The sequence below is a fragment of the Gobio gobio genome (assembly GCF_949357685.1).
Source record: "Gobio gobio genome assembly, chromosome: 5".
In the NCBI taxonomy this organism is placed as follows: Eukaryota; Metazoa; Chordata; class Actinopteri; order Cypriniformes; family Gobionidae; genus Gobio; species Gobio gobio.
The window spans coordinates 7,625,734-7,639,792 of NC_137101.1; the positions used below are offsets into that span (position 1 = coordinate 7,625,734).

At 33.4% G+C, this 14,059-nt stretch overlaps 1 protein-coding gene across 2 annotated transcripts; it reads right to left on the minus strand.

Annotated features, from left to right (window-relative positions):
- Window positions 1-1,369: 1,369 nt before the first annotated feature.
- Window positions 1,370-11,843, minus strand: LOC307127047 (uncharacterized protein). 2 transcript variants are annotated; one of them, XM_079817992.1, is made up of 6 exons: window positions 11,175-11,843; window positions 9,011-9,197; window positions 4,012-4,203; window positions 3,742-3,898; window positions 3,482-3,661; window positions 1,370-2,099 (listed from the first exon to the last, which is right to left on the minus strand). In XM_079817992.1, the coding sequence occupies exons 1-6, from the start codon at window positions 11,214-11,216 to the stop codon at window positions 1,871-1,873; spliced, it is 987 nt and encodes a 328-aa protein (XP_079674118.1). In that variant the 5' UTR covers window positions 11,217-11,843; the 3' UTR covers window positions 1,370-1,870. The 2 variants fall into 2 exon arrangements, with proteins under 2 accessions (XP_079674118.1, XP_079674119.1); XM_079817993.1 differs by having other exon boundaries at window positions 1,370-2,096; window positions 11,175-11,840.
- Window positions 11,844-14,059: the final 2,216 nt, after the last annotated feature.

The following is a 14,059-nucleotide window of genomic DNA, read 5'->3' on the forward strand; positions in this document are numbered from 1 at the left end:
TCAAGTATTGATATATCGATACTGATGTTAGCATTGAAAAGTATCGATACTAAAATAAAAATATCGATACTAAGGTGTTTTTTGTTTGTTTTTTTTGTTTAAAAATATTATTTATTGCATACAATACGAATAACCACGGTTTATGTTTTACTAGAGTGACCATAGTTCAACTAGTATTTGTAGATTTCCATGGTTATCACTACAAGTAAACATATTTTAACCATGTGTAAACAAAAATATGATCTAATTAGTTGCAATTAAAGCATATTGAATGTTAAAATACCTTTCAAATGTAATGTTAAGTGGGTATCTTTACCCGTTTTACTCTTAGTAATTTTAATAATTTAACTAATTTAATAATATAAAAGTTCAGTTTAGAAGTATCGTATCTGGCCATGAAAGTATCGGTATCGTATCGAAAACAAAATAAGTGGTATCGCCCATCCCTAGTTGAAAGTTCCCCTGCTGATCGAAAGACTAACGCGACCAGGTACGCTCGCTTTTTATGGACTTCGTAAACAGGGCAACTATGAATCAAATGCTTGGACAATGCTTGCTTAACTCCGATTGTATTCATCTGAAAGAAGAATGTCATATATGACATGGGGTTGAGTAAATTATGGGCTAATTTTCATTTTTGGGTGAACTATCCCTTTGAGTCGTCAAAAGTGATAATTGTAATGTGCAAAAAAAAGCGGCATTTTGTATTGTTAAAATGGAGTATATAACAATAGATTTTTTTCAAACTTGTCAAGATTTTATTACATGAAGATTTGTTACGTACCGTACTTTAAATAATAAAAAGCAATCCAGAAAGTAATTTTGCATTTAAAAGACGTAGACGTCTAAACACAACGCTGACGTCTAGGCTAAAACAAGGCAAAATTTGGGCTGTCAGTGTAAATGTAATAGACGTCTAACCATAGCCTAAGAATAGAACATGAACATGTCAAAGAAATGAAACCAAACCCCTTGTTATCACTGTTGCTTACATGATGGAATATCAAACATCTTGCAAGTTATTTTGGCAAAAACGGCATGTAACCAAATTCAAGGTATAGTTAACTATATAGTTATAGTTGCTGGGATTCTTCCTGTTTAACCTGCAATAGACAGGACAAAGCTGGAAAAGATGAGCTAAATAATTTGACAGTCGGCTAATTGGAAAGCTTCAGCACAAGTAGGTCAGTTTGATTGGTCCCAGAAAGTCAGATCCTAAGATTAAACATACATGGGAATTATCAGTGAAGCAAAAAAAATTTACTCTATTACTCTAAAAGTACTCTATATACATTTATATTAAGACATTGTAGGCAATAAAAAAGACAAGACAGATAATAATTTTAATATTTTTATTTGTTTTGTTTTTAACCAAATCATAGGTTTATGAGATTCCCACAATCAGGACATCAATCTCCTATACCTCCATACAAAAAACCATACAAATATTAAAATGATGCTAGTGAGTTAGTGAGTGCAAATAGTCTGAACCTTTGACACAAAAATAACAAGTACTAGCTGAAAATAAAACCTGGAGCGGATCACAGCACCAGTATGGAGTAACTTTCCTCTCCAAGAAACGACACAAAGGGCCTGCTTGTCGTTCAGAAATGATCTTACATAGATTCAAGAGTTTTATTTGTCACATATGCAACATACTAAATGTAACTACCCCACAGAGACCCACACTTGGCCCAACGTCTAGATCTAGTGCTGTGCAGAGATAGATCTAGGTGGCTCTCGCTTGAGTCCATCATTTCTCCTGCCTTTCTGAACCCCAGTCACCCCACTGGAGACGTTTGCATGTAGGGGCCGTAATCCGTGGCCATGGTGACAGTTGTAAAAGTTCTGAATAGTCAGAAATGTGTTGCTATGGCCACAGACGCTGTGGAGTGGCACTGGGGTACAGCGGCTGAGCGGGCTGTTCGCCGGGGCTTTCTGTGGGCGGAGGGGTGGAGAGGCGGAGGTAGATGGGCGCGCTGGGTGCAGTCGGTACAGTGGGTGTGGGCACCCTCTGCAAGACCACATGAGGATACATCTGACTTTCAGTGCGGTAAAGCCCAGGGAGAGGAGCTTTCATGAGGTTTTCTTGACTCCTGCTAAACAAACACAGTTTGAGGTCAGAGAGATTTGTTTTTTTGTTGAAAACGAATACTTATCAAATAGAACAGAATAGAAAAGAAAATAATAGAATACAACTTATTGCTACCACTTTCGTGATTGGACTAAATCAATAATCAAATAGAATAGAACTTGTTGGTTTTGCTTGTTCAAATAGAAATAGCATAGAAGAGAAAATAATAGAATACAACTTATTGCTACCACTTTCATGATTGGACTAAATCAATAATAGAATAGAATAGAATAGAATAGAATAGAATAGAATAGAATAGAATAGAATAGAATAGAATAGAATAGAATAGAATTTGTTGGTTTTGCTTTTTCATGATTGGACTAAATCAAACAGAATAGCATAGAAAAGAAAATGATAGAATACAATTTGTTGCTACCACTTTCGTGATTGGACTAAATCAATCATTGAATAGAATAGAATAGAATAGAATAGAATAGAATAGAATAGAATAGAATAGAACTTGTTGGTTTTGCTTGTTCAAATAGAAATAGCATAGAAGAGAAAATAATATAATACAACTTATTGCTACCACTTTCATGATTGGACTAAATCAATAATGAATAGAATAGAACTTGTTGGTTTCTCTTTTTCATGATTGGACTAAATAGAATAGAATAGAATAGAATAGAATAGAATAGAACTTGTTGGTTTTGCTTTTCATGATTGGACTAAATCAAATAGAATAGGATAGAAAAGAAAAAAATAGAATACAATTTGTTGCTACCACTTTCATGATTGGACTAAATCAAACACAGAATATAATAGAATAGAATAGCAATAGTTGGTTTCGCTTTTTCATGATTGGGCTAAATCAAATAGAACAGCATAGAAAAGAAAATAGAGTACAACTTTTTGCCACCACTTTCATAATTGGACTAAATCAATCATAGAATAGAATATAATATAATAGAACTTGTTGGTTTAGCTTTTTCATGATTAGAATAGAATATAATAGAATAGAATAGAATTTGTTGGTTTAGCTTTTTCATGATTAGAATAGAATAGAACTTGGTTTTGCTTTTTCATGATTCAACTACATCAAATAGAATAGCATAGAAAAGAAAATAATAGAATACAACTTGTTGCTACCACTTTCATGATTGGACTAAATCAAACACAGAATAGAATAGAATAAAATAGAACCTGTTGGTTTCACTTTGATTGACTTTGATTTGATTGACTTTCATGATTGGACTAAACCAAATAGAATAGAGTAGAATGGAATAGAATCCAACTTGTTAACATATAACTTGTTTCTTCCTAAATGATGGCAGAATGTTCATTTTCGGGTGATTTATTCTGCTAATAAACACAATCAAGCTAAGTTAACAATTCAGCATTTCTCACCTCTGATACCCGCGGTTATCATAACCAGCCATTCCCCCCAAATAGACCGGGCTCTCGGAGGTCACATGGGGGTCAAGGTTCTGGGACAGATTGTAAATTTTAGGTGGAGGAAAAGCTTCCCAGTCTCCTTCATCTCTCTCCAGCCAGCACTCACTCCTCCAGGATGATTTGCCTCTCATCCTGGAAAGTCAGAAAAACCATTAGCATCCTATTTTAGGTTGCCTTGTCTCTTCTTCTCCAGTGTGTATGAGCGGTCATACCTGCCCCGTCCCACTGTCCGTCCTGCCCTCTCTTTGCTCATGCGCTCCTGCAGGCAGCAGATAATGAAGGACACGGACATGGCAAAGATGACGATGCTGCTCACTATCGATGCCAGCACGGCCACTCTCAGCCCGCGGTCCTCTGGTTTGGGAATGGCTACCACATTTACACAATAGTCCACATTGAAAATCTGGGATTGAATTAGCAGGAGTGTATTTCTGAACTGTTTTTATCTCTTTAAAACAGAAATGATGGCAGTGAACACAGACCCTCGCAGTCAGGCTGGTAGTTGCTCCACTGAGCGGTGCTGCTCCGCTGGACACAGGTGATTTTCTCGCTGCCCACCAGCTGGTACCCCTCGAGGCACCAGAACGCCAACACCGTGCCCACAGACATCCCGGTGCCCTTCTCTACATAGAAAGAACCTCGCCGAGGGGGCAGCAGCGACTCGCAGCTCAGGACTGCAAAAGAAACAAACAGATGGTTAGAACCAACTTTTAAATAGGCTAAGACTTCAATATACACTTAGAATATAAAATCAAACACAGAATAGAATAGAATATATCTTGTTGGATTCGCTTTTTCATGATTAGACTAAATAAAATTGAATAGAAAAAAATACAACTTGTTGCTACCCCTTTTTCATGATTGGATTGGACTGAATATAATAGAATAGAACATTTTACTATCACTTGTTTCATGATTGTACTAAATAGAATAGAATAGAATGCAACCTGTTGCAACCACTTTTTCTTGATTGGACTGAATATAATAGAAAATAATGCGACTTATTGCTACCACTTTTTCCTGATTGGACGAAATCAAACACAGCATAGAATATAATATAATATAATATAATATAATAGAATAGAATAGAATAGAATAGAATAGAATAGAATAGAATAGAATAGAATAGAATAGAATAGAATAGAATAGAATAGAATAGAATAGAATAGAATAGAATGCAACCTGTTGCAACCACTTTTTCGTGATTGGACTGAATAGAATAGAAAAAAATGCAACTTTTTGCTACCACTTTTTCCTGATTGGACAAAATCAAACACAGCATAGAATAGAATAGAATATAATATAATAGAATGCAACATGTTGCTATCACCTTTTTCATGATTGGACTAAATTGAATAGAATGCAACCTGTTGCCACCACTTTTTCGTGATTTGACTGAAAAAAATTGCATAGAATAGAATGCAACATGTTGCTATCACCTTTTTCATGATTGGACTAAATCAAATAGAATAGAATAGAATAGAATAGAATAGAATAGAATAGAATAGAATAGAATAGAATGTAACTTGTTGCTATCACTTTTTCGTGATTGTACTGAATAGATGATTGGACTAAATCAAATAGAATAGAGTGCAACATTTTGCTATCACCTTTTTCATGATTGGACTGAATAGAATAGAATAGAATAGAATAGAATAGAATAGAATAGAATAGAATAGAATAGAATAGAATAGAATAGAATAGAATAGAATAGAATAGAATAGAATAGAATAGAATAGAATGCAACATGTTGTAACCACTTTTTCATGACTGGACTGAATAGAATACAATACAATACAATAGAATGGAATAGAATAGAATAGAAAAGAATGCAACATGTTGCTATCACTTTTTCGTGATTGTACTGAATAGATGATTGGCCTAAATCATATAGAATAGAATAGAATAGAATAGAATAGAATAGAACTTGTGGGGGGCAGGATGCATTTAATCAATGTACATGCAGTTCACAAACTGAATTGTGGTTACTTAATTTAATTGTCAAATATTGTCAAAAAAGTTAGAAAACAAGCTGTTTAATTACATCATTAAATAATTACAGAATAAATACAGGAAATACTTTAATAAATATGATTTATTTATTTGTATTTAATAAATAATAAGTATAAATAAGTATAAATATCAATAATCACAATATCAACGCTCATGTTTTCCATCAAAATGACAGCTTTAAGTCTGTGTGTGTGTGTGTGTGTGTGTGTGTGCGCGTGCAAGAATGTTTTCCCTGGGACTTAGTGAACAGTATAATCATCCTCAAGGGTTCAGATGAAAGCATTTTGTCTTCTCTCCTTCCATCAGTACCCGCGGCTTGTTTTCTCCCTCACTCTATCCCATAATCCACCTCTCCTCCAGCCTCTGTGCATTCCCACAGAGGATTCAGCGTCTTCTCCTGCCGAGTCTTCATCATTGCACTGTCAATATACAGTAAAATGGAGCTCATATTGACTGTGCTGGAGTCAGTGTGATTACGCTGGCAGGCTCCACTCGATGGTGTTTATTGTTCACACCAGTCCTGTGCTGCTCTCATTAAGCCCGGCTTAACTGGCATGGCGATGCTGCTCACACCAGAGCCCATTGCTAGCATTAAGCAATCCGACTCCATGGCAAAATAAATAAATAACTCAACTGTCACTTTTGTTTCTCCCCTCCCTCCCGTCTCACTCGCAATCCCATGCTCCCCAAGAGTCACACCAGAGAGGCTCTCTTAGAATAGAACACGATTAAATAAAGCATAGGGCCGTGCATTAAAAATGCATCACCCACAAGTCCCTGCAGCTGATGCAGACTAACCACACGCTCCTGAAACTGCACTGCCATTCTCCAGTGGGACGAGTGGATCCGTTTCTCAATACATGAAGTCGTGTAACTTCAAGAACGGTGTGGAGCAACTTTAACGGTGCTATTTCTGTGTGTGTGCACTGGCTTCCCTCTTCAACACATTAGTAATCCCTTTAAAGAAGTGACGTGGACGCCTCTGTGTTTGTGCTGCAGGTAAATGGGTGATGGAGTGAACGGGACAACTTCACGCGTGTCCTGGTTTTTATCGTTTTCATAACGGAAATGCATTAGGCATTGCGATCATTTGCATTATAATATATGTGTGTACTGTGTATAATTATATATATATATATTAGGGCTGTCAAAAGATTAATCGCATCCAAAATAAAAGTTTGTGTTTACATAATATATGTGTGTGTACTCTGTTAATTATTATTTATATATAAATACACACACAAGCATGTATATATTTAAGAAAAAAATATTATTTTTATATATAAAACATTTATATGTATATATATTATAGATTATATAAATGTGTATACAGTATATACATGCAAATATTTCTTAAATATATACATGAATGTGTGTGTATTTATATATAAATAATAATTAACAGAGTACACACACATATATTATGTAAACACAATCTTTTATTTTGGATGCGATTAACCGCGATTAATCTTTTGACAGCCCTAATATATATATATAAATACTCACATGCATGTATATATTTAAGAAAAATCTGTTATATTTACACTCTAAAAAATGCTGGGTTAAAAATAACCCAAGTTGGGTTGAAAATGGACTAACCCAGTAATTGGGTTGTTTGAACCCAGCGGTTGGGTTAAATGTTTGCTTAAAACAACCCAATCACTGGATTAAAACAACTCAACTGCTGGGTTAGTCCATTTTCATTTTTTTGGAGTGTATAAATTATATAAATATTTATACAGTATACATTATTATCACTGCAATAATTTTTTCTCCTAAATTCTTATAACTCTTAATAATTTATAATGTGCTCAGATTTTTGGTTATGATTTTTAATGTTATGTTTATTTTTGTTGTCTTTGTTTTTATGTTCTTTATTCTACAATGAAAAATTAAATCATTGCAATGATTTTTTATTATTATTTAAAATCAGGATGTATTAAAGGCAAATTACCAGAGGGGTGGCGCAGAATGACATAAATGTATTTAAATAAAAAATATATATTAATAATATATTAAAATGCAAATTTAATCTAAATTCAAATGCTAAAAACACTATAAAATCTATAATTGAAGAACAAATAACTTTCATTTATTCAAAGTACATACAGTTCACAAATTGAATCATGGGTTATTAATTTATTATAACAGTATTGTCAATTTCTGCTAACAATGCTCTTTATTATACAATATGTTTTTTAAATTATATTAAAAAACATTACAATTATTGTTTAAAATCTGGATATATTAAAGGCAGTATAATAATAACTACCATGGTTTATAAATAATTTACAGTTTATGTATTATATAATCGTTTTAAAATCTTTTTTATGTAAGAATATGGTAATTTTTGCATTATAGTACTTGTTTATTGTTGGAAAAATGTGTTCTAGGATAACTAAGATTGCTTTGCACTGACAATTTTTCATTATTGTATTACAGTAGTACAATAAATAAAATACCACTCTAATACTATTTTCTCAAAACATGCACACACACACTACCATATGCATAAAAATGAATATCATAGATCTTTTTTGTTTCACTTTACAGTAATGAGAATTTTTGGTTGTTGCATTATGTCAATAAAAATAAGAATTTTGGAGACAAATGTGCAAAATTGTCTTTAAAAAGAATGCCTTAATGTCCTTAAAATAGCTGTTGCCTCTTTTTCTTCCTCATTTCTATAGGATGAAACACGACCCGTGCATGCTCTTATACAACAGAGCTCTACTCAAGTCTCCTTCAGGTTTGCGGTGCACTGAAAGCTGAAAGCAGGGCAAAGTCTGCCATGGCCACGGTGGTGATAAACCCCCTCCATTTCACTTTCAAAGCTGGCAACCCTGAGACGGAACTGACAAACTGCCAAGGACTATCCCACAGCTCGCCATTGCCACGTGGCAAAAGGCGTCCTTTGTTTCACCTGTGGAATAAACCTCAAGGTAACTGACCACCTGTGGACGGTTTGGGTACGTCGGTGTCTTTTCCTCCACAGAGAAATCAACTGCAATCAAACTAATACAGTGCACATTACAGCTTGATAATGTCCTTTTTCTAGTCCCACAAATCCGTCACACATATTGACTTTAGGTCAGGAGACATCAATAGACTATTTGCAAAGTATGCGTGCATGGAGAGCTTGCCAGCATACTTTACATGTTCTCCAATCATATTAAACCTCTGAGTTATATACAGTTCAGGCTGATCTGATTTGCTCTGTTGATCCATTATGAAAGCTCTGTTTGTATGTAAACCCTTAAGAAGATTGTATTATATGTATTATATATTAGTGTGTTTTTGCAGGTTGAACGGAGACGTGTACTGCGAATGCTGCACGGTGAGTCTGCCCTTCATGAAAAAGTTTCTCTTTCTCATTATGAACATGCACTACAACTTTTTGCACAGTGCATTTGCTCATTTGTGCACGATTATCAGAGGATTACGAAAGAACACTGTTGTCGTACGCACCTGTGTAATTGTTGGTGGGAGCCTCAGTGCTGTTCATCCCCGTCCCGGTGGCAGGTGGAGCGGTTCGATGAAAAATGGGACTGACCGAAGACCCTTCATGTGGCGTAAAAGTCCGAGCCAAGCTCCACGTCATCGGCCACAGCAGGAAACCCCAGGTGAGGAGGCTCTCTTTCAAAGCCATTGAAGTCTGGGGTTAAAAACGAGAAAGAAAGTGTGAATGTCAGTCGGTCATATCTGCCGGTTCTTGGTGACTCCAGAGACTCTCCTGCGCTTCCAACAGCAGGCAGATCGCTCCTCCAGAGGATCAGGCACAGAGAGGAGGGGAGGGAGGAGGAGGAGGAGGGAGTTACGCCGACTCCATCCCCTCTCATGCAGCACAGCTGTGTGTTTCTCCTCCGTAAGCCGCTTGTCACTGCGCTCAGTGCTGCAGCTCCGCTGCTGATTATGATCCTCTTGCGTAATGCAACACACGGCAGAGCTGCAGTCATTTATGTGCTCGCTCATCCTCATGTACATATGCACCGCTCTCTCTCTCTCTCTCTCTCTCTCTCTCTCTCTCTCTCTCTCTCTCTCTCTCTCTCTCTCACTCTCACTCTCACATGATTACAAGACTAGTGGTTTTAAAGTGGTGGCATATTGTTAGTTTTACTTCAAAATCATTTTGGTGAATTGAATCCTCCAAACGGAAATTCCAGTTATATTATATTTCTCAAAAACAGAAATGTGTTCCACATTTTCTACATTTTTATAATACTAGTATTAGTGCTGTCGAATCGATTAATCGCGATTAATCACATCTAAAAAAAATAAACGTTTGTGTTTACATAATATATACGTGTGTAATGTGTATAATTATGTATATATAAATGCACACACATGCATGTATATATTTAAGAAAAATCTGTTATGTATAATATAAATTATATAAATATATATACAGTATATACATACATGAGTGTGTATTTATATATGCATAATTAAACACAATACACACATTTTATTTTGGATGCGATTAATCGGGATTAATCGATTCGACAGCACTAATACTACACTCTAAAAAATGCCAAGTTGGGTTGAAAATGGACTAACCCAGCAATTGGGTTGTTTTAACCCAGTGAATGGGTCGTTTTGACCCAGCAATTGGGTTGTTTTAACCCAGTGAATGGGTCGTTTTAACCCAGTGGTTGGGTTAAATGTTTGCTTAAAACAACCCAATCGCTGGGTAATCACTATAGTATAAACTAATCAAAATTAATTTCAAACATTTTGACGTTTTGAAGGAGCTGCACATCTGTTGATGCTTTTAACATCACACTCCAAAAATGCTGGGTTAAAAATAACCCAAGTTGGGTTGAAAATGGACTAACCCAGCAATTGGGTTGTTTTAAGCAAACATTTAACCCAACTGCTGGGTTAAAACAACCCAATTGCTGGGTTAGTCCATTTTCAACCCAACTTGGGTTATTTTTAACACAGCATTTTTTAGAGTGTGATGTTAGAAGCATCATCAGATGTCCTATATATATAAATATGTATTAAGTGGTGTCAAACGATCCAAAATAAAAGTTTGTATTTACATGATATATGTGTGTGTACTGTGTATAATTATTATATATATTTGAATACACACATACATGTATTTAAGGAATATTTCATGTATGTACTGTGTATGTATATATATAAAAAAATGTCTTAAATATATATGTGCATGTGTGTGTATTTATATAGGCTATGCATAATAATTACACTCAGAATACATATATTACGTAAACACAAACTTTTATTTTGGATGTGATTAATCATTTGACAGCACCCACACACACACTTTAAAGGTTTAATTACTAATTTTTCCTTTTTTATTTGTTTACATTTTTTATTTAATTAGTAATTAGTAAGATGTTTTTGAAAGGTTCTCTTATGCTCACAAAGGCTGCATTTATTTGATTAAAAAATACAAAAATATATATATATATATATATTGTGAAATATTATTACAATTTAAAATAACTGTATTCCACTGTAATATATGTTCAAATGTAATTTATTCCTGTGATGCAAAGCTGAAATTTCCAGCACCATTACTCCAGCGTCACATGATCCTTCATTCTAATACGCTGATTTGCCGCTCAACAAACATTTCTTATTATTCCCCGTAATGCGCTACCTCCCGTCCACCTAATGATGTCTGATCTGGATATGATGGCATTCTTGTACTTCACGTTCTCCTCATGCATGCCTTAATCTCTCAGCATCTGGCTGCTCGCCAGACTGAAATGCAGCAGGATGTGCAAGTCATTTCAGGTCAAAAGTGTCTGTTTTGTCTCAATCCACCATATTCTTTCATTCCTTCTTGTTGTTGTCCATGTTGGGTTATAAGCACTGTTAGTGCAGCATGTCACTCACTCACAGCTGTAAGCTAATAACATCCCCTTCAGAGCTGACAGTGCCCGTGATGTTGGTGACAGACTCCTCTTTCTCTGTGTGTGTTTTCCCAGAGAGGGAAACAATCAGACTCTCAACTCATCCGAGCGAATGTCTTAATGTCCCACACCACACTCTTTGTGAGTTTTTGCCCTCAACGCTCTTCGGCATGAATAACGGATTGTCCCGTTGATTAATCAAACACCTCGGTCGGTCTTTTAAGTCTCTGTAATGCTTTGAGATCCTCGGCCATATAAACCTGATCTTAATGGCTCCTCTCTCCCCCATCAGGCCCTTATAACTCGGTCCAAGAGGAGGACAGCACTTAATCTTCAGCATTGTGTCTTGAAGAACATGGTCTTTTCACAGCCTCATGCAGGAGCGGCGCTTCTCCTGACTGCTCGTTCGCAGTGTTTGAAGATTTAAGCGTTACTGACATTCATCCCCTGCTAAAACCCTAAAGAGGTTTACAGGTAACTTAGGCAACATTGATTAGGTTATGCAACACTGTATTCTGCGTTTCCTCCCCACTGACTGTATGGAGAGCAGAGCTTTGATTTAAATGTAGACAAATGCAGAACATGTTCAAGCGATTACACTCAGGAACCCTGAAGAGAATTAAAACGAATCAAAGAAAAGCACTCAAACGGCTTTGCCCTCCACCCCGGCGCATTCATTTTTACCAAACAAAGCTTTGGTTTAGCACAGCATTTTCTCAGATTAGGTTTTCTTGTTCAGAAAAGAAATTACAAAGACTTAGGCCGCATTACGCAAGAGAAAAGCAGCAGATTTGTATTTGTTGTTGCAGATATTCTCCTGTAACAACACTTCACAGCACTGCCTTCAGAAGTAATACTTGAAAAGTGGTCATTTGGTGCGGCAACTGCTTCTGTTCTCCACTAGGTGGCGTGTTATGCACACAACGGTCATTTTAAAATGTATTGAACTGATTGTGTTTTACCATTAGTGGGGTTTTTTCGTACAAAAACTGACAAAGACGCTGCTAGACATTTGTGTAATTGTTATGTACTGTATATAACAATATCAAGTCCAAAGAATTAAGGTAATATACAATTAATGAATTATATTTATTTATAATAAACATTAAAGGTTATGAATAAATTAACATATTAATTATAATTGTGTGTGTATATATATATATATATATATATATATATATATATATATATATATATATAATAAGATTATATATGAATTAATAATAAATAGGCCTACTATAATTTTATTATATGGTATAGTTAAAATTAATGGTTTTATATATATATATATATATATATATATATATATATATATATATATATATATATATATATATATATATATATATATATATATATAAATTAAAATACGTTTTATATTAATTAGTATCTAATTAGTATACATATATATTATCTATTTTTTATAAAACATTTAAGTTAATTTAACAATATATATATATATATATATATATATATATATATATATATATATATATATATATATATATATATATATATATAAATTTAAATACGTTGTTATAATAATTAGTATCTAATTAGTATACATATATTATCTATTTTTTATAAAACATATTTAAGTTAATTTAACAATTGTGTGTATATATATATATATATATATATATATATATATATATATATATATATATATATATATATATATATATATATAATATTATTGTTAAATTAATTTAAATATGTTTTATAAAAAATAGATAATTATATTAATTATAATAATTAATAAATAAATAAATAATCAAATGAATGCTTATATTAATAATAAATACTATATTTTTTATGATATAGTTAAAATGAATGGTTAATATAGATTATTTTTATTATATATATATATATATATATATATATATATATATATATATATATATATATATATATATATATATATATATATATATTATAACTAATTAAATTATTTTAAAAATGTTTTATAACAAAATTATATATATATATGTAATTAAATATTAATATATTGAATAATATGAATTCATAATAAATACTATAATTTTTATTACATGGTATAGTATAGGCATAATAATTTATATATGTATACTAATTAATATTAATAGAATTAATAATATGAATTAATAATAAATACTATCATTTTTATTACATAGTATAGTATAGGCATAATAATTTATATATGTATACTAATTAATATAATTCATAATATGAATTAATAATAAATACTATAATTTTATTCGAATTAAAATTAGACACATCTTTCTGAATTTTCGAGTTGTTTAAAAAAAAACTTTTGATCGAAAGGCATTTTCCTAAATGCTTATTTTTGTTGGTAATCAAATATATTGTGCCGTTACAAAATGTATTTATTTTATTTTTAACACGAGTTGGAGCTTATAATGAAGGCAACCATTAAGTGTCCAATGACTCCAATGCTGTTTACAAAGCCTCTCATGATGCATCATGCTACAATGTGGAACTGTCATAATAAATATAGAGTATTGACTAGTTATTGACTAGTGCGCATACAGTCATACATGAATCATGACACACATGCTGTGTTCTGTGATCACTGGCTGCTGTCGCGAGCTTTTGTGCCTGTATTAATGCAGTTTGTCCAGCGGTCTTT